This window comes from Pteronotus mesoamericanus, unplaced genomic scaffold (genome assembly GCF_021234165.1).
Source record: "Pteronotus mesoamericanus isolate MK-2021 breed Mesoamerican mustached bat unplaced genomic scaffold, CSHL_Meso_final contig_48, whole genome shotgun sequence".
Lineage (NCBI taxonomy): Eukaryota > Metazoa > Chordata > Mammalia > Chiroptera > Mormoopidae > Pteronotus > Pteronotus mesoamericanus.
In genome coordinates, this window is record NW_026555180.1 from 3,160,908 (window position 1) to 3,182,816 (window position 21,909).

The following is a 21,909-nucleotide window of genomic DNA, read 5'->3' on the forward strand; positions in this document are numbered from 1 at the left end:
GACTGAGAGAGGTTATCTGTTCCCTACATTGTCTCTGTTTTCATAAAGTTCCATTTTCTATTTGTCCTGGAATCTTTCATGTTAAAGGGTTTAATAAAATATTTTTATTTTTTATTTTAATTTTATTTTTTCAAATACATTTGTCTCGGCCCCCCCCTGCTTTCCCTTGCCCCCTCCCTCCTTCCCTCCCTCAGCTCTTCCCCTTTGGTTTTGTCCTTGAGTCCTTGCTGTATGTTCCTTGACTTTCCCCTTCCCTTCCTTGTCCCCACCCCCGCCCTCCTTCCCTCTTGTCTCTGTTGATTTCTTTTCCTTTCAGTGTTGCTGGCCTTATTTTCCTTGCATCTTTGTATTGTTGGTTAGGTTCCGCTTATAGGTGAGATCATATGGTATTTGTCTTTTGCCCCCTGGCTTATTTCGCTTAGCATAATGCTCTCCAGTTCCATCCACGCTGTCGCGAAGTATAGTAGTTCTTTTTTTCCTTTCTGCTGCGTAGTAGTCCATTGTGTATATGTACCATTACTTTTTGATCCAATCATCTACTGATGGGCATTTAGGTTGCTTCCAATACTTGGCTAGTGTAAGTTGTGCTGCTATGAACATTGGGGTTCAGAGGTTCTTTTGTATTGGCGTTTTGGTGTTCTTAGGGTATAGTCCCAGCAGGGAAATCACTGGATCAAAAGGCAGTTCCATTTTCAGCTTTTTGAGGAAATTCCACACTGCTTTCCATAGTGGCTGCACCAGCCTGCATTCCCACCAACAGTGGACTAGGGTTCCCTTTTCTCCACAGCCTTGCCAGCACTTGTTGTTTGTGGATCTGTTTATGATGGCCACTCTGACCGGTGGGAGGTGGTACCTCATGGTGGTTTTGATCTGCATTTCTCTGATGGCTAGTGATGCTGAGCATCCTTTCAAATGCCTCTGGGCCCTCTGTATCTCCTCCCTGGAAAAGCGTCTGCCCAGGTCCTTTGCCTATTTTTTTTGATTGGATCGTTTGTCTTCTTGGAGTGGAGTCGAGTGAGTTCTTTATATATCTTGAAGATCAAACCTCTATCTGATGTATCATTAGCGAATATATTTTCCCATAGGGTTGGCTCCCTTTTCATTTTGCTGATGTTTTCTATAGCCGTGCAGAAGCTTCTTATTTTGATGAGGTCCCACTTGTTTATTCTTTCCTTTATGTCCCTTGCTTTAGGAGACATATCAGTGAAAACATTGCTGCGTGGGATATCTGAGAGTTTCCTGCCAATGTTCTCCTCTAGGACTTTGATGGTGTTGCGACTTATATTTAAGTCTTTGATCCATCTTGAGTTTATTTTTGTGTATGGTGTCAGCTGATGATCCTATTTTTATTTTTTATTGTTCAATTACAATTGGCCCCATTTTCCCAAAATTACTCTCCCCAACACTAACCACCTTCACCTCCCACATTAAATCCTCCCCCACCCCCACTTCTGTTTTTCCAAAGGTCCTGTATAAACGTTCCTTGACAACCCTTCCCCTTTTTCCGCCTTACCCCCCTCTCACATTCCCTCTGGTTACTCTCACTTTGTTCCTTATTTCCATGTCTCTGGTTCTATTTTTGCTCACTAATTTGTTTCATTGATTAGGTTCCACTTACAGGTGAGATCATATGGTATTTGGCTTTTACCACCTGGCTTATTTCACTTAGCATAATGTTCTCCAGTTCCATCAATGCTGTAGTGAAGGGTAGGAGTTCCTTTTTTTCCTTCTGCTGCATAGTATTCCACTGTGTAAATGTACCACATTTTTTTGATCCACTCATTTACTGTTGGGCACTTAGTCTGTTCCCAGCACTTGGTCATTGTACATTGCACTGCTATGAACATTGGGGTGCCTAGGTTCTTCTAGATTGATGTTTCAGGATTCTTAGTGTATAATCCCAGCAGTGGAATTGCTGGGTCAAAAGGCAGTTCCATTTTTAGTTTTTTTGAGGAAATTCCATACTGTTTTCGACAGTGGTTGCACCAGACTGCATTCCCACCAAAAATGTACTGGAGCTCCCTTTATTCAATAGCTTCGCTAGTACTTGTTGTCTGTTGATTTGTTTACAACAGCCATTCTGACCAGTGTGAAGTGGTATCTCACTGTGGTTTAAGTTACATCTCTTTGGTGGCTAGCGATGATGAGCATACTTTCGTAAAGTCGATAGGCCCAATGTATGTCGTCCTTGGAGAAGTCTCTATTCAGATCATTTGGCAATATTTTAATTGAATTGTTTGTCGTCCTGGTGTAGAGTCATGTGATTTCTTTATATATTCTGGAGATCAAAATCATTTTGCTGATATTTTCTTTAGCTGTGCAGAAGCTTATTTTGATGAAGTCCCATTTGTTTTTTCCTTTATGTCCCTTGCTCTAGGGGACAGTGAAAACAATGCTGCGTCAAATTATCTGAAATTCTCTTCAATATGTTCTCCTCTAAGACTTTTTTGGTGTTGTGACGTATATTTAAGTCTTTTAGCATCTCAACTTTATTTCTGTGTATGGTGTAAGTTGGTGGTCGAGTACCGTTTTTTTTGCATGTAGCTGTTGAGCTCTCCCAACACCATTTTTTGAAGTGGCTACTGTTACTTCATTTTATGCTTCTGCCCACTTTGTCAAATATTAGTTGACCATAGAGACATGGGTTTCTTTCTGGGCTTTCTATTCTGTTCCATTGGTCTATGTGCCTGTTCTTATGCCAATATCACACTGTTTTGAGGACAGTGGCCTTGTAATAAATATAGTTTATTGTCAGGTATTGTGATCCCTCTTACTTTGTTCTTCTTTCTCAAAACTGCTGCGGCTATTGGGTCATTTATGGTTCCGTATACATTTTTGAAAAGTTTGTTCTATATCTGTGAAATATGTCACTGGTATATTAATAGACATTTCATTGAACCTATAAATTGCTTTTGGTAGTATGGACATTTTGATGTTAATTCTTCCAATCCATGAACACAGTATATGCTTCCATTTATTTGTGTCTTCCTTAATTTCCTTCCTCATTGTTGTGTAGGTTTCTGAGTACAGGTATTTTACCTCGTTGGTTAAGTTTCTTCCTAGGACTTTGTTTTTTTTGTTGTTGCTAAAGTAAATAGGGTTTTCCTCCCTAATTTCTTGTTCTGATATTTTTGTTGTTGGTGTAATAAATGCCTTTGATTCTGAATATTAACATTGTATCCTGCTGTTTTGCCAAATTCACTTATTAGGTCAAGTAGTTTTTTGGTGGCGTCTATAGGGTTTTCTATGTACACTATTAAGTCATGTACAAATAATGACAGTTTTATTTCCTCCTTTCCAATTTGGATGCCTTTTATTTTTTTTTCTTGTCTGACTGTTGTGGCTAGGACTTCCAATACTACCTTAAATAGAGGTGGTGAAAGCAGACATCGTTCTTTTTCATGATCTTAGTTGGAAAGCATTTGGTTTTTGCCCATTGAGTATGATGTTGGCTGCAGATTTTCCATATATGGCCTTTATTATGTTGACGTATGCTCCCTCTCTTCTAACTTTGCTGTTTTTATCATAAATAGGTGCTGTACCTTATCAAATGCTTTTTCTGCATCTACTGATATGAACATGTGATTTTTGTCTTTCCTTTTGTTTATGTGATGTATTATGTTTACTTATTTGCGAATACTGTACCATCCTTGCATCCCTGGGATGAATCAGCACTTGAACATGGTGTATCATCTTTTAAATGTATTGCTGGATGCGGTTTCACATTATTTTGTTGAGGATTTTAACATCTATGTTCATTAGCAATATTGGCCTGTAATTTTCTTTCTTTGCTGTGTCTTTGTCTGGTTTTGGGATTAGGATAATGCTGGCCTCAGAAAAAGTGTTTGGTAGTCTCCCCTCTTTTTGGATATTTTGTAATAGTTTGAGGATAGGGGCTAGTTCTTCCATAAATGTTCTGTAAAATTCTCCTGTGAAACCACCTTGTCCATGGCTTTTGTGTGCCAGGAGTTTTTTGATTACTGCTTGAATTTCACTAACTGTATGAGTGTGTTTCAGTTTTCTGCTTCTTCTCCATGTAGTTTTAGAAGACTGTATGTTTCTAGAAATTTGTCCATTTCACCCATGTCAAATTTCTTGGCACCTACTTGTTCATACTAATTTCTTACAGTCTTTTGTATTTCTCTGGTATCAGTTGTAATTTCTGCTGTTTCATTTCTGATTTTATTTGGGTATTCTCTTTTTATCTTGTTGAGTCTGGTTAAAGGCTTGTCAATTTTATGTTTTCAAAGAACCAGCTCCTGGATTTACTGATCCTTTGAAATGTTCTTTTATTCTCTGTATCATTGAATTCCGCTCTGCTCTTCATTATTTCCTTCATTCTTCTCGATCTGAGCTTTGTTTTTCTTCTTCCAAGTCTTGTAGCTGTAGGGTTATGTTGTTTATTTGAAATATTTCTGTATGTTTTTTAGGTAGGCCTGTATTGTTATGACCTTCCCTCTCAGGACTCCCTTCACTGTGTCCCATAAGTTTTGGACTGTTGTGTGTTCACTTTCATTTATTTCCAGAAAATGTCTGATTTCCTACTTGATCTCATTATTAACCCAATCCATTGTTAAAAGGCATGCTATTCAGTCTCCAAGAGTTTGAATGTTTTTGAGGTTTTTCTTGAAGTTGCTTTCTAGTTTCAGGTCCCTGGTATCAGAGAAATACCTGGTATGATTTCAGTTTTCTTGTGATTTTGTGAGGCTTGCTTTATGTCTAGTCATGTTGTCTACCTTTCAAAATGTTCCATGCGCATTTGAAAAGAATGTGCATTTTGCTCTTTGGGATGAAAAGTTCTATGCAATATCAGTTAAGTCCATTTGTTCTAATGTGTCATTCAGTTCCACAATATCCTTGTTTCCATTTTGTTTGTCAGACCTATCGATTGCTGACATTGGGGAGTTAAAACTCACTACTATCAGTGTGTTGCTGTCTATATCTTTCTTGAAGTCCTCTATAAAAATGTAGGAAAAATATATAAGATTTACCTTATATTTTTGGGTGTCCCATGTGGGATACACCCAAAAAAGCATATGTTTACAATGTCTATGTCTTCTTGATGGGATTCTTTCCTTGAATATTATGAAGTATCCTTCCTTGTCTGTTTTTATGGCCTTTGTTTTGAAGTCTATTTTGTGGGATATAAGTATTGCTACCTTGGCTTTTTTCCCCTGTCCATTTGTTAGGAGTATTTTTTACATTCCTTAACTTTCAGTCTGTGTAGGTCTTTTTCACTGAGCTGGACCTCTTGTACGCAGAATCTGTGTGAGTCAGGCTTTCTTATCCATTCAGCTACCCTAAAGCTTTTGATTAGAGGATTTAATCCACTTATATTTAAGCTTATTATTGATAGGTACTTACTCATTTTCCCACTTTGTACTTGTGTTCCTTGCTCTCTCACTCTTTTTCTTCATCTTCTTAAAGCAGTACCTTTAGCATCTCTTGCAGTGCTGGTTTTGTGGAGATGTATTCTTTTACTCTTTTTTGGGGGGAAACTCCTTATTTCACCTTCTATTTTAATTGAGAGCCTTGCTGGTTAGAGTAGTATTGGTTGCAAGCTGCTAGCCATACCAGGGCTCTCTTTTATGTTACTTTCTGTTTCTCCCTTGCTGCCTTTAGGATTCTCTCTTTGTCTTTGATATTTTCCATTTTAATGATGATGTGTTTTGGAGTGGGCCTATTTGGGTTAATCTTGATTAGGACCCTCTGTGCTTCCTGGACTTGTGTTACCTTTTTCCCCTCATCAAATTAGGGAAGTTTTCCATCATTACTTTTTCAAACAGGTTTTCTATCCCTTGTTCCTCCTCTTCTCCTTCTCATATCCCTATTAAATGGACATATTATGTTTTATGTTGTTCTGCAATCCCCTTAACCCTTCTTCATTCTTTTTGACTCTTTTTTCCTTTTCTTGCTCTTCCTGGGAGTTTTTTCCTACCTTTTCCTTCAGCTTGCTGATTCGATCCTCTGCTTCATCTCTGCTGCTTTTGATTCCTTCTACTGTGTTCTCCAATTCAGAAATTGTATTCATTTCCTCTTGGTTCTTATTGACATTTTCTATGTCGTTTTTCATGCTGATGCAGTTCACAATAAGTTCTTTGTAGTTTCCCTGTAATTTTTTATAATTCTCACTGAGCTCATTCAGCTTCCTCATAACCACTGTTTTGAATGCAATATCTGATAGTTTAGTGCCTCTATTTCATTTAGCACTGTTTCTAGGGCTCCCTTCCTTTTCTTTTGAATGGAGATTGTTTCTTTGTATTCCCATTTTATGGAAGTCTTCTTGTTTTCTTCTGCTTCTTAAATTCATCTGTTGTAACACCCTGTCTTTGTGATGTGAACATCTAAGGTAGGAGACCTGTGAGATTCAGTGGTTTAGTCCCCTTGATCTCCAGAACTTGATGCCTTTGGTATGCCCTTTATGCCATTTGTGTGGGCTCTCTGGATATAATTGGGTTTTGATGGTTGTTTGGTGAGTCCTTCCCTCCAGCGGGTAACTGATGGTCACTCCATCCACTGTGTCTTGTATGCTGTTGTGTAGGTACACTTTTTTATTTCTGAATTCGCCTCTCGTGATGTCAGATGTTGACCCTCTCTGATCTTAGGCAGCCAGTTACAGACTACCAGGGATCTACTGTCTTGTGGGTGTCTCCTTTAGTTGTCAATCTAGTCTGTCTGTACTCACCAGTGTGGCGTAAGCACCATAGATGGGACAGAGTCCCTCCTGGGGTTGAGGCTATTGTTTCCCCTCTGGTCTGCCTCGGCTAGATGGCTCCTGCAGTATGGGGGATGACTCATCACAGGGATCCCACCTGCTACGCTCTCAGTTCTCTCCCCAGAGCTTCTGTTCCCTTTTTCTCCTCAGGCATCTCTAGCCAACTCTGCCCCTGCCTTTGCCAGAGCCCAGGTTAAATGGCTGCAAATGAAAATTTGTGCTTTGGCCCTTTAAATGGCTCTTAGCATCTCCAGCTGTCCATCCCTGGCAAAGAACAACCCTGCCCCTTTTCGATGCTGGATGTTATCTGTGTACCTTTTTGGGGCTGTGGTGCTCTAGGCTGAGGATCCTAGCTTAGGGTTTAGACCCTACACATTACAGGGAGATCCAATTGCCTGCTTAAATATCCCTCCAGCACTGCCATTTTTGGGTGACCACCCACCTCTCTCGCATCTCCACAGCACTCCCTACCATTCAAGTTGTGCTGAAACTGATTCTTCTGTCTCTCCACGGTTACAAGGCTTCAATCTAGCTATCATTAAGTTTTTTGTTCTGGGTCATTTCTCCACAATTTAATTGTAATACCAGATTGGCCCTGGGAGGAGGTTAGCGTGACCTCTATTCATTCCTCCTCCATCTTCTGAAAATTTTATGGCAGGCTCATGTTAAAGGTTTCTCTCAGTGTCCACACTTAAAAGAGAGTAAAAAACAGGAAAAACCAAGATAGTGGAAGAGAGAATGAAATTCACATTGACCTCCTCCCAGGACCAATCTGGAATTACAACTAAATTGTGGAGAAATCACCTGGAACAAACAACTGAACAATAGCAACAGAGGAGCCTTATAACCTCGGACAGACAGAAGAATCAGCACTAGCACAACCTAACTGGTAAAGGCTGCTGCAGATACTCAAGAAAGCAGGTGGGGCATCCACAGGCAGCAGCAGCAGAGGATATTGAAACAGCCAGTTGGATCTCTCTGAGAAGCGCAGGATCTAAACAACAGGCAGGGATCTCCAATCTACAGCACAAGAGCCCAAAAAGTACACAGATAACTTCCAGCTGGAGACGCAAAGAGCTTTTTAAGGGGCCAACACATAAATTTTTATTTGCAACTACTTACCCTGGTCTCTGCCAAAGGGGGTGCAGAGTGGGCTAGAGATGCAGGAGGACAGACTGGGAAAGGATGCTTTCGGGAAAAGACTGAGGGAATACACAGTGGGATCCCGGTGCTGACTCATCTGCCATGGGGCAGCATCCTTCTTGCTTAGGCAGACTGCTCCACTGAGCAGCAACTGGGAGAGAGAACAAATAGTCCCCCACCCCAGCAAAGGGACTCTGCCCCACCCAGTGGTGTCTAAGCCTGACTGCTGAGTGAAGAGTGACTAGATTAACAACTGAAGGAGACAGCCACAGACAGTAGGTTACAGGAAGTCTCAAACAGACTGCCTAAGGTAAGAAAGGGTCAACATCTGACATCATAAGAGGCAGATCCAGAAAGAACAGCAGTCTTCTACCATAGAAGTTCACACCACAAAGTCAGTAAATCAAGACAGATCAATTGAAGAAGCAGAAGCAAAAAAGAAGATTCTCACAAATAATGGGAAGACAAACAAACACCCCCTAATGGAAGCAAAAGGAGGAATCCCCACAAAGAAAACTAAATGAAATAGAAGTAAGTAAACTATCAGATCCTGAGTTCCAAACAACAGTCCTAAGGAAGCTCAATGAACTCAGTGAGCTCAGAGAGAATTACAAAAATCTACAGGGGAACTACAAGGAACTTACTACAAATTGTATCAGCATGAAAAAGGACATAGAAACTATCAATAAGAGGCAAGAGGAAATGAAGAATACAATTTCTGAATTGAAGAACACAGTAGAAGCAATCAAAAGCAGGCTAGATGAAGCAGAGGAATGAATCAGCAAGCTGGAGGAAAAGGCAGAAAAAAGCTCCAAGAAGGAGCAAGGAAAGGAAAAAAGACTCAAAGTGAATGAAGAGGCATTTAGGGAAATTCAAGACAACCTGAAATGCAATAATATCTGTATAATAGGGATACCAGAAAGAGAAGAAGAGGAACAAGGGATAGAGAGCCTATTTGAAAAAGTAATGATGGAAAACTTCCCTAATTGGAGGAGAGAGAAAAGTCATAGAAGTCCAGGAAGCACAGAGGGTCCCAATCAAGATTAACCCAAATAGGCCCACTCCAAGACACAACATCCTTAAAATGGCAAATAGCAAAGAAAAACAGAGAATCCTAAAGGCATCAAAGGAGAAAGTGGTATTAACATATAAGGGAGCCCCAATACGGCTAGCAGCTGGCTTCTTAACAGAAACACTGCAGGACAGAAGGGAGTGGCAAGAAATATTCCAAGTAATAAAAAGCAAAGACATGCACCAAGACTGCTCTACTTAACAAGGCTCTCAACTAAAATGGAAGGTGAAACAAGGAGTTTCCCCAGACAAAAGAAGGCTACAGAATACATTTCCATGAAACCAACTCTGCAAGATATGTTAAAGGGACTGCTTTAAGAAGCTGAAGAGTCTATGAATACCCAGTTCCTTTCACTGTCAGCAATACTTGATATTACCATATTTTTAATGCTTATTATTCTCGTTGTTAAAATAATGTGTTATTTTCATTGTTACCTTACTATTTGTTGAAAGTAAACCTGTTTCTGTATATTTCTTGCCTATTTCTATTATTTTTAAAAAGCTTTAAATGACTTGTTGGTAATCTTTATGTTTTTTGATTAAACATGTACAATTTTTTCTGTAAAAACCCAAAACTATTAACCCTTTTTTAGATGTGTTGCAAACACTTTCCTATTCTATTACTTGACCTTTAACTTTTTTATATGTATATTACTGTGTAGTCTTAAATGCTTAATATAGTCATATTGTCAATATTTTACTTTATAGCTTCTGGGTTTAAAGATTTTGCTTCTGGGTAAGAAAAATTTAATTTTGTATATTCTCCTAAAACTCCTTAGATTTTACATATTGATTTTTAACACTCCTGAATATTTTTTGTATAATGTGAGAAATAGGCCTTGTATTTGTTGTATTTCAAGAAAGAGCGGTTCATGCACCTTATTTATTGAATAAGCCTTATTTTCCCCATTGATTTGAAATATCATTTTAATCATATATTACACTGTTAGACAAATATATATGTTTGTTTCTAGAATGCTCATTTCATTTAATTAATCTACTTGATTACTCCTCTGCTGGTGTTCTGTTTTAATTGATGAGATTTTATAATGGATTTAAATTTTTTTAAAGTTTTATACTGGATTTTGACATTTAAAAGAATAAATAAAATCAATTGGCATTTTAAAAAAAGAAAGAATGAATGAACTCCCACCTTTTGCGACAACATGGATGGAAATGGAGAATATTATGCTAAATGAAATAAGCCAGTTGGGGAAAGACAAATACCATATGATCTCACGTACAAGTGGAATCTATTCAACAAAATAAACTAACCAACAAAGTAAACCACAGGCATGGAAACACAGAGAAGACTGAAAGTGGCCAGAGGTGATGGGGAAGGAGGATAATGGTGGAAAGAAGGAGAAGGGACTAGACAAAGAACATGCATGAATGACCCATGGACATGAACAACAGAGTGGGCATTGACTATGGGAGCGGGGGCAGGGTGGGATGGGTGGAGGAGGGCAAAAGGGGAAAAAATAGAGACAACTTGCAATAGAATAAACATGATTTAAAAATAAAAATAAAGAAAAAACCAAAAACCAAAACCAAAACCAAACAAATGGAGAGTACGTTTAAGGTGACTGAAGTTTAAACACGTAAGAGTAAAAACACAATTTTTAACATTAAAAAAAAGACATTGTAAAACAATGAAGGCTATGGATAGCAGTTGTTAACTACTGAGCTTTAGAGTAAAGTGATGGTGAGGCAGCACAATCATTTCTTTGGGGTCTTCTGTCCCCATGCCTGGGATGAAGGGAAGGTGTTGAAATGGGGGTGTGTTTGTAATGAGCTTGGCTGCCAGCACTATGGGAGCTGAGCAAGGGTAGCATGTTTGCAGCTATACACTTACTGCTCTTGTTTTGAGCATTTCTCTCCATATGCTCAGCTGTGCCCGATTTTTCCATGTTCTGCGTCTCTGTGACATTTTTTCTAGGTGTATAGATCTGCTCCTGCTGAGTGGGGAGTACAGCAGCCCGGCTGCATAAAGTGGAGAAGTTTAATTGCTCCATAAATATGTGCTTTGGGCCCCTCCTGTCACCTCCCATTTTTTACTCTTCCAGGATTTGCAGTATCACTTTCTAGTTTTTACTCTCCCTTGCACTAACACAATGCAGTTTTCTTTCTGGTTTTCACTGCCATTGTTATTTATATCATTTTTGTTTTTTTCAGTCATTTCACTGGAATTACTTTCATAAAAATTTTTCGCCCTAAATTTTTTTGTACTGGGATTTCTCAAAGTCAGTACCTTCAAGTTGTTTGTGTTCAACTGTTGTCCAAAGTCAATATTTAAATTATGTAATTATTTAATTAAAATAATCAAAAATTCTAATAAATGCACATCACAAAGTAACATTAAGGAAACACCTTACAAACAGGGACAAGTTATGATTTCAACTGTTAAAAGCCTCTGGAAGGAAAGTTAGTTTCCTATGAAAGTACCATACTCTTGGAGAGAGAAATACCTTTATGAGTTGGTTGGTAACTATATTTGATAGTGCCTCACAGTTTACATAACATACCCTTTATGCCCAGGAATAATCTATAAGGTGGCTCTAGAACTCAAATTTGAGATCTCAAGACCAAAGGTCCATTTAAGAATGAGCAAAAATTTCAAGAACCCTTTTCTTTTCAGAGATACATTTAGGACTACAAATGACAGGTTCATTCACTTAAGAAATAGTTATGAAGTACCACATATACACAAAGATGAATCAGATATGGCTCCTTCTCCACCAAGTCTTGTAGGCAAGATAAACTACACACTTTTTAAAAATCCACAAGACAATGTGGAAAGTGCTGTTTCAATATGAGCCTACTAAGCAAGTCCTGGTAGGGAGACCAGCGGTGAAGGTGAGGAACAAATGTACTCTCTGACTCCTCCTCCACGAAATGCTATCTGAAACTGTAAACTGAACCAAGAGCAAGAATTTAAACAACCAACCATAAAAACCGCTATAGTCAGAAGAGATCCTCAATTGCAGGGCCTGGGGAGATAATTAAAAGTTAAAAAAGGCCTTAGTACATATATTTTAATAGATCATTACTGTGAAAACACGAAAATGGCCAAAAATAAAATGTCAACTAAGTAATATCTTTCCATACTGGATTAACTTTATGACTGTGATTTCATAAAACAAAACCCAGGAGAGTCTAATGAACATGTCTTTTCAGGTTTATCCCATTAAGAATGATAAATATGACAAAATCCTTTGAAGCATCTGCAAACTTATGTCATTATTATTTTAAGTCATTCTTTCTTTTTTAAAAAGATTTTACTTATTTATTTTTAGAGAGGGGAGGGGAGGGAGAAAGGGAGGGAGAGAAACACTGATATGTGGTTGCCTCTCACGTGCCCCTCATCGGGGACCTGGCTCGCAATCCAGGCATGTGCCCTGACCAGGAATCAAACCAGAGGCCCTTTGCTTTGCAGTCCAGCATTCAATCCACTAAGCCACATGAAAAACAGCACGATGTTGTTATTTCCAAGTCTCTCAAATTTATAAAGGGATTTCCTCATTACTTAAATCTTTTCAAGCATGCCAGAGTAAATTTTTCCAACTATAACTATCTTTTAAGTTCCCTTTCTAGTTTGGCATTTAAAAGCAATGTTTTCACCTCAGAATTCTAAAAACTTTTCTAAATATGTCTACTGATAATAAATAAAACTACTTTCTTTTTTCCCAAAGGCTCTCTTCTCCACTTTTAGGCAACAAATAACATTTGCTAAATTAATCTCTTACAAAATGTAACTGTAAATATAAACAAGCACTAGACTGAGGTACTAGAAGAACATTTATGAACTTATAAGGAGTTAGGAAAGGCAGAAGTGCTACCCTCTGCATAATACTGAAGCTGCTGACTTGGCAGAAGCTGAGGACTGGGCCACAGGGGTACCTGCATGCCTGCCACAGTGATTCCTGCAAAGAACACACAGCTGGAACTGAGCTAACATGTGCTCTTGATGTGAGATACGAATGGCCAAGCAAAGCCTTCACGTAGACAACAAGGGGTAAAGAAATGGTTCCTGTTTCTTTAAAATGCATGGTAAAACTGCAGGTAAACTGAAAGAGTTTACCATGGCTTCCAAGATCTCATATCCAAAAAATACACAACAAACACATGTTACAGTTTATTAATTCTTTTCTTAGAAACATATATGTTTTCCTAGTGTTACAATTTAGCTTTAGTACTAAGCCCATTTCACATAACATTTTTTCTCTTGTTTTCATTTATTTTTAATGTAACTTCCATCCACCTCTATAAAATTTTAGTCACTTTGGAATTTGTAGATAAGATAGAAATGAAATGTCCTCTGAGTGAAAGAAAAAGCAGAGTAAAGAGACTGCTAGGGCTTACACTAACATTTACCCCTTACTGGAGGAAAGAAGGTTCCCTCAAATCACAAAGTGGTAATGGCAACTCCAGGGCTAAAAAACTTTGAAAGGCAAGGATCATAAAATAGGAAATTATTCTTTTATACCTGCAGGAAAACACAGAAATAGGGGGGTCCTGAATGTCCCATCAGCAGTGTTTGTTCAAGAAAAGAAAGGGAGCCCTGGCCAGTGGCTCAGCTGATTCAAGTGTTGTCACAAACACCAAAAGGTTATACAGGTTCAACTCCTGGTTGGGGCACCTACGGGAGGCAACCAATTGATGCTTCTCTATCTCTGTCTCTGTTCCTCCCCCAACCCTTATTTCTCTCAAACAAAAAAAAATTAATAAACATGTCTTCATGTGAGGATTAAAAAAGAAAAGAAAAATAGAAAGGAAGAGATGACCTTCTTGGTGAGGTTCTTGACTGGATTTAACAGCAAACATTCAAGTCTATAAAGCAGATGCCAGGATCATCTCCACAAAAGGGTAAGACTGGGACATAGGGAATTGGGTGCCCCTCCCAGTTTTTGGTTTGTTTTTAAAGAAAAGGATAAGTTGTAATCTTAAATAAAAACCTTGATTTTTGACTGCCATCTATACTAAAAAGGTCAATTATACACAGTTAAAAATAATTTAAAAGAATGTGCTGCTGCTGTGATGGCACCATAGACTTTCTGAAAGTAGCACACCAAACCACAAACAAATGTATCTGGCATTTACCTAAAATTTGACAGTTTCCATGAGGTCAAAATGAAGAAGTATAGACTAGGAGACAGGAAACTTAGTTAAATATGTAACACATTCAAAAACATATCTGAAATTCGGACTGGATAAAAAAAGATGTGGTACATATACACTATGGAATATTACTCAGCCATAAGAAAAGATGAAATAGTGCCATTTTCGACAACACAGAGAGATCTTGAGAATATTGTGCTAAGCGAAACAGTCAGAAAAAGCTAAGGACCATATGATTTCACTCATATGTGGAGTATAAAACTGAAACTCACACAGACAACAGCATGGTGGTTACCAAAGGGAAGGGGGTGGGGGAATGAGGGATAGAAAAGTGTAAAAGGGGCCAAATATATAGTGACAGAAGATGATGTGATGCTGGGTGGTGGACACATAATGCAATATACAGATCATGTCTCACAGAAATGTACACATGAAACCTGTATGTCCCTATGAACCAATGTCATCCCAATAAATTTAATAATAAATAAATAAAAATAAGAAAGCACTTCAACAGAAAATAAAAGTACACTAATGAAGGTAGTAATCTTGACATGGATTACTGATATGGTTTTCTCAAAGATAACATCTCGTTTAATCTTTTTACTAAACTTAGACAAAGAAAGAGAAAGCATGCTAATCAAATGTGTGAAGTCCCAGGAGTAGGGAGGGAAAGTTAAAAGGTACCAAATCAAGATTCAATTAAAAAAGCAGCACAATACAATGAAATATTCTTCATTTTTGCTCAAAAAAGAAAATAGGTGAGAATAGAAGAAAAAGCCAGCCTCTGAACCATTTTTATGGGAAAAAAAATAGGGACAAAGTTCTATATGATCCAAAGCTGCTAAGATGTATCTAAACATGAAAAGTAATATAGTAATATTAAAACTGTTTGGTAATAGGAGATGTTCATCATATGGGGTTCTGAATGTGGATTCATATTCACTCAGAAGCAGTAAGCATACCCAGAAGAGAGAGACTGGGGGCACAAACAGGTGAGGGACAGGAAAGCGGTAGATGAAACTACCAGTATAAATTTGGCTGCATGAGCTCAACATCCCCCCTTTTCCTTCTGAACCTTCCAAAAGCAACAAAGAAAATGTATAACATAAAGAAAAACTTCACTCAAAAATATCTGCAAGGACTTCCAGATCTCTAGTTTACACAGGAGCCAAGGAGGAGGAAGTAGAGAAAAACAAAGGGGAGAGATGCTAGCAGCAGCAAATGCCAAAGAGCACTAAAGGAAGATGGGAATATGTATGTACAGATAGATTTCTTAAGGATGCAGGACCTATAAGGGGCAATGCTCTCCTGCAAAGAGGGTTCAGAAACAGGTGTAGGGGGCAGATGACAGAGGGAGTTCTTACTCCTGTGGGCCTCACTTCATGGCAGTTTCGAAGTAAGGACATCTGCATTGTGCTTCCTCACAACCTCAACTTTTGGACCATTTTTTCTACCTCTAACAGGAAGAAAAGGTATCCCCTTTTAGTTTTAATTGTCATTGCTCTTATGAATGAGGCTGACTGACCATCTTTATCTACTTCGCTGTTAATAACAAAAGAAATCCCTATTCTCCCAACAGTTCTGATTGAACCTTTAAGGCCAATAAATGGCCACAAACCATTTATGGCTCAAATATTCCCAAATAACCTTCTCGGACCTAAAGTACAGACAATGCTTAATTACTGATGCTAATAAAAAGGACCTAGATTACCAAGAATCCAAACCAGTGGATTACATTCATGCAAACATTCCATTTCAGAACCCAGCTCCCTCATTCCTGATAAGAGATATAGAAAGTGATGCTGAGTTTGAACTTTTACTGAGAAGCTGACATTAAAGGGCTAAACGACACAAACGGTAAGTGCAGTTTTCATTTAGCAGAAGCCCTTAATTCTTAGCCTTTATTTAGCTAATAAAACAACATGGCTTTAAAAATTTTAGCTCCTCTCCTTGAGCCACTGCAATCCTCACTCCCTACTGTGTCCAGAGGCTGCACTCATCTCACCATCACTGGGCCTGAGAGCAGTTCCCAAGGCCTGCGGTACAATTGAGCTCAAGCTAAGCTGCCTTGGCACTTCAAGTTATAAACCACCAAACTAATCTATTTCATGTGATAAAGGAAACTACAGCCCAGGATTAGAAAGGACAGTAAAGAATACTGCATGTTCTAGATACACAACTAGAATAGAGCCTTAAAACTCAAGCATTCCTGTTAAGTCCAAATGGTCAACATGCAACTTGAATAAACCTCAGAAGCCACTCCATTATTCTCACAGAGCATTGAGAACAGTTTTAAAAGTATTCCAAGAGTTTGCAAATAAACTGCAAAAGAATAATATAATTAGTAGTGTTGTCTCCACTACAGAGAAAGGTTCTGTCTTCTGTTTTCTTCCACAGACTCTGGGTAAAGATTCCGAGTCTCCTTGGTAGACAAGCCCTGGCTTTCTAAAGTAGAAATGATCAAGTACGTGGAATTCAGGTTATAAACACAGAAAACAAAACAAAAACTTCCCTCACAAAATGTACTCTTAAATAACTTCAGTAACAGCATGTGTTGTTATCATATTTATAGAATAAAGCCTTGTACTGATACTATATCTATATATGCTTTGCATTCTTTTTCTGGTGTGAAAGGTGAAACAATAGGTATGCAAATTAAGTGGAAATAAAAGCTATTATAAATAAGAAATTTTGAGCTGTGAAATGTACATAATAAAAGCAGTTAGAAAAAAGAAAATAAAAAACCTCTTTTGAGCCCCAAGTGAAACACAGGGAAATGATATTTCTGTGAAGTAAAAATGAAAAAGCTGTGGGTCACCACATTACCAATGTTGAACAGTATTGAGTTAAATGAGCAGGCAAGACAAAATATATTTCCCCACTGAAGGACATACTTGAGCCCACATTAACAACTAAAGTACAGAAATGTATTTGTATTACACATAGTATGACTCTTTTCTTCACCCCTTAGTCTTAAATGTAACTGAAGTTAAGGCATCTGTAGAGAAATGTTTTTCATGTGAAAAACTCTGAGGTTTTGGAACTTGAACCAAAAGGCCAAAAATGGAAAGCAATTGGGTCAAACCGGAGCTAGCCAATTTAAACAACAACAGAAACAGTCTCCAGAATCAGTGTGATACTATCTTTGGGACCTTGCTGCTCTGCCTCTATCACAGAATGATGCTAAGTAACTGTGGGGCAAGTCCCTGATGCCTATACAAGCAAGAAAACCTTTTCTATGACCAGAACAAAAGTGACGGCCTGCCCCTTAGAAGTACAGGCTTTCCTTCAGAAAACAAGCAAGAAAAATATAGCCAGCAACATTGAAAGAAAAAAAACAGTAATGAGAGGGGAGGTAGGAGGGGGTAACAAGAAGAGGAGGAGAAGGGTCAAGGAACATGTATAAAGGACCCATGGACAAAGCCAAAGTGGGGAAGGATTGAAGGTGAGAAGTAGGGGTCGGTGGGGCAGGGGAAAGTAGTGGCAGGAAAATGGAGACAAACATATCTGAACAATAAAAAAATTAAAAAAAAAAAAAAAGGCAGCTACAAATGGCTTAGCCAGGGGGAAGGTAGTGCTTCGGGAAGTTGCAGAGATACTCCTGTGAGTATCTGGTTACCAATATGAATAAAAGGAAGAGAAAACCAACTTGGACATTTCTTTTATCTACCTCTTCTAGCCGCCGCCTCTGTTCTTTTTGCTGCTCAATCCGTTTCTGTCTCTCTGCCAGCAGCTGCCTTTTATACTCCTCCTGCTCCCTGAGCTGCTGCTCCTGTAGGAGCTGTTGTCTCCGAAGAGCCTCAGAGCGTTCCTTGTTCTCCTGCTGCAGTCTCAAGAAATCCCGCCGCAGAGTGGACTCACCAGGCACGTTGACAATGGAACTGGAGGAGGAAGCAGGGTTTTCAACAGTGTAGACGGTTCTCACTGTCTCACAGTCACCCTCTCAATGACTTACTCCCACTCTGAGGCTGAGCTAGTAAGTCCATGGCAATTACATGTACAAGTCAATAGTACATTTTATCTCCTTTTATCTATTTCATAAATATCTGAAAACTCTGGCCTGGCTGTTTGCTTGACAAGATATCTCCATTTGGGATTCTCGCATAACTCAAACTCTAAAATTAAAAGTTGAAATCACCATTTTCCATATTCAGTCCTTCTCTGACCACCTTATTTCCCATTAGTAAAAGCAACATCATGTTCTGGGTCTGCCAGGAAAGGAATATCAGAGTAACCTTCAGTACTTACCTTCATTTTCTTCATCTGGTACACCAAATCTTACCATGTATTCTCTCCCACTTTATCTATTTTCGGGGTCAGCAGCTAAATCCAAGTGAGGTCCCAAGAATTAACCACTGATTAAACAGCATCATTCCTAGATGGTCTCCCCTCCACTTCCAAAACACCCAGAGTAACATGGCAAATAAATCTCCTTAAACGACCTCTTTCATTAGATCATGCTCCTACCTAAAAATAATTATGTTGGTTATGAAATCAGTTCAAATTACTCTAAAAGTTTTACTCTCAAATGGATTCAAATCTTTTCTGTAGGAAGAAAAAGATATTACTGAATTTTTTCAATAAATTCTCTTATTTCTTGCTATGCTCTCTTCAAGCTGCCATCTTCTGCACTGCGTCCCCACAGATCTTTCACTCTTCCATCCCCTCTATTTAATTAGTCAGTTACAAATGGCTACAGCACAAATGAGGTAAGACCATTATTAATTTTAAAATCCTCTATTCACTGATTAATTAGTTATCGTGAGGTTCATACTACCAAGTCTTCATCCTTCTGCTTCATTGTATATTGGGAAGCCAGTGTACATTGGGAAGACCAAAACACAGCCTATAAAATGGGTCAGGAGAGAATACACCCTAATAAAGGAAATGAAATGCTGGTCACCACCCCTGTGGAGAGAGCTAAACAAATAAATAAAAATGTTTTGGGAAAAACTATAATGTTTTCAGTGGTAGCCCTACTGGCCCATGAGTAGACAACTGTGTGTGGAGGTCAGTTTCATGCACTATGAGACTGTTACACCCACACCATAGACTACCAAATGCCAGCAGCAAGCTCCGCTTCCCTGGACCAAACATAGCCCACGTATTTCCGAGTGACTGGGGGAGTGTAGCAACGCAATCTTGGTAAAGAGCCACTGGGCTAAGAGGATCCTGAGAGAAAAAATGTTTATAGGACCCTTTCAACAAATGGAGAAGAATGGAAGTTATTAAGGAACTTTCAGAGTAATATAAGATTAGTCGTATTACATAAAAGTGAATCTTCTGAAATCCTGGCATGACTCTTCATAGTGCAGGAAGCTGAACAGTGACTTTATCATTACCTTGGCTCTCCTTCCTGTTCAGGCACTTCTTCCTCCTCTTCCTCACTGCCACTGTACTCATATTCAGTTTCATCTATTAAAAAAAAGATTAATGGGACAGTTCACAAGTCATGACACAATGCATATACAGGCAAGCATCTCCAAGACAGTTAAGGCAGAAAATAAACAATATACTCATTGTGAAAATAACAATGTGTATGGAGAACTTGGGGGAAGAAGCAACAAGAAAGAACTTTCCCACAGTAAGTGGTGGCAAGTCCCTGGGCTATCCTTACTTACTCACAAGACAAGAGCAGATTCTGCTGCATTCAAGACAACCCCTCAGGGGACATACTGTTGAGGGGAAGAAGGGCTGTGACAGGGGCTCCAGAGCCCTCCATAAAGAAGAAAAATGGCCCAAAAATGGAAACAAGTTCAGAAAATCCAAATCCACTTTAATGCGAAAATTCAAAAGAAGGAGACTTAACTGCTCAAACGAAGGCAACTAGAAAACTAATTTTTACAGCAGTATTCAAGGATCCACCAAAAGAGCAGTGGAGAGAAAGTCAGCTGGGCTGACAGAAAGTGAAATATGAAGTAGATCATATAGCAGGTAAAGAACCCAAAAGCCAAAATCAGATATTCCCACAAATTATAAAGGTGAAATCAAGGAGAAAGTGATGAAATAATATAGCAAAAGGAGACAAAAAGTGGCTCTCCTTAGACTACACTAAGCAAAAGGTCCAACATGATTAACTTTATTTTCACTTCAACAGGTTTTATGACATTTTCCCTTAAGTAACAGTCTGTTTTATTGGACTCTCAGCTTAATATCAGTATTTTGCTTTCAGAGAGCAATTTCACTCCATAGAGCAGTCAAAACTAGAAAGGTTGAAGAAAAAATCTCTTCACAAACAAGAAGTGCATTTCTAACTTTTTCTAGAGATCTAAGTTTAAAATCAGTTTCCTGGTAAGAAAAATTAGACTGAGAACTTAAACTATGGTTCGGTCTATATTATATATAACTACAGATATGTTATACACACACACACACACAAATTCATCAATGTTTATCTCCTATGCTAGACAGTCAAAACTATATAATTTTAAAGAACATAAAAACAGGCTAGCTTCCAAGGGAAATTCCACCTAAACAATCTTTGGAGTCCTTTGAATAAGGTCTCTGATATGTTTAAAATTTTGTACGATGAACTAGTAATTATTGACAAGAAGTGAAGAATATCTGGAAGATGAATTAATGCAAAGACAAAAAAGAGGCCACTGTGACTTGAAGGTAAGAAATGAAGGTACCCACTGTCCTATCTACAAAATGTGGATGAGAAATACATGAGATAATCCAGTTAATTACTTAGTGCCTGGCACAGCAAATGTTCCATGACTGTCAGCTATTATTAAAAAATTAATGGGGGCCAGTGTGGCTCAGCTGGTTGGACCACCTGCCCATGAACCAAAAGGTTTTGGGTTTGATTCCCAGTCAGGGCACATGCCTTAGTTGCAGATTTGGTTGGGGTGATTATGAAAGGCAACCGATCAGTGGTCGTCGTCCCCCCTCCCCGCCCTTCCCCTTTCTCTAAAATCAAAAAGCATGTCCAAGTCCTGGCTGGTGAGGCTCAGTGGATTGAGTGTTGGCCTACAAACCAAAAAACCATGTTCTCTGGTGAGGACAAAGAGAAAGGACTGGGAAAAGGACCCAATATGTAAATAACCCTTTCCAAAAAATGCTTTATTTTGTTGCAAACTTTATTTTACTTTGTTACAACTGCATAGCTTAATTACAAAAGGTTAATAACTTTTACAGATGAGTATGTCAGAGGGCAAAACAGTCATTATTATGAACATCAATGATGACACAACTCTGAATACCCAAGTTATGTAAGACTGAAATGAACATATAAACTGGTCAGTAAAGGCCTCCAAAGGCGACTGTGACCAGCTCTTTCACTGCATTGAATTTGGCTCTTTTTAGTTTCTTCTTTGGCCTTGAAATTTGAGTGTCAAAACAAATTCATTAACAAGATGCCTGTTATCCTAATGTTGTTCTGTAAAGTTACTCAAAGAATTTGCAAAACAAAAATCAAAGTGAACTGGAGAACTCAGGGAAGGAACTTTCATGAAGCTGGTGATGAAAACCTGATCAGTACCTTGCTGGACCTAGGGAAAGAGAGGGCATGTCAGGCAGGTGGACACAGAACATGGAAAGATATCAAACAATGATATTGGGAACAGAAAGAAATATCAATTGCAAGCATGAGGGCATGTTCATGTTGTGCAGTAAAAGGAGAAAAGTAGTTAGGTTGTCCATGTGGCCCAGGCCTAAGCACAGCACCAGTAGCAAAGGAAAGCAGTAAGAAACCCAGGAGTCTTGCCACATGAAAGTAACACGTGAACACAGTGATGACAACGTTCACAGCTGAAGCTCAATAAACCCTGAGTGATGTATTCAGGGCACAATGTTCACAATGAAATAAAAAGTGCAGCAACAGAGATGTGCTCCTGACAAGGAACAACAAAAACCACCCT

At 38.7% G+C, this 21,909-nt stretch overlaps 1 protein-coding gene across 39 annotated transcripts in view; it reads right to left on the reverse strand.

Moving 5' to 3' along the window:
- The window catches only part of MAP4K4 (mitogen-activated protein kinase kinase kinase kinase 4), a 234,604-nt gene that overhangs the window by 65,736 nt on the left and 146,959 nt on the right, over positions 1-21,909 (reverse strand). For all 39 annotated transcript variants that reach the window (XM_054578022.1, XM_054578017.1, XM_054577997.1 and 36 more), the window contains exons 11-12: positions 19,390-19,462; positions 17,718-17,928 (exon numbers count right to left, since the gene is read on the reverse strand). In XM_054578022.1, the coding sequence (XP_054433997.1) occupies positions 17,718-17,928; positions 19,390-19,462 (284 nt within the window). The remainder of the gene's footprint in view (positions 1-17,717; positions 17,929-19,389; positions 19,463-21,909) is intronic.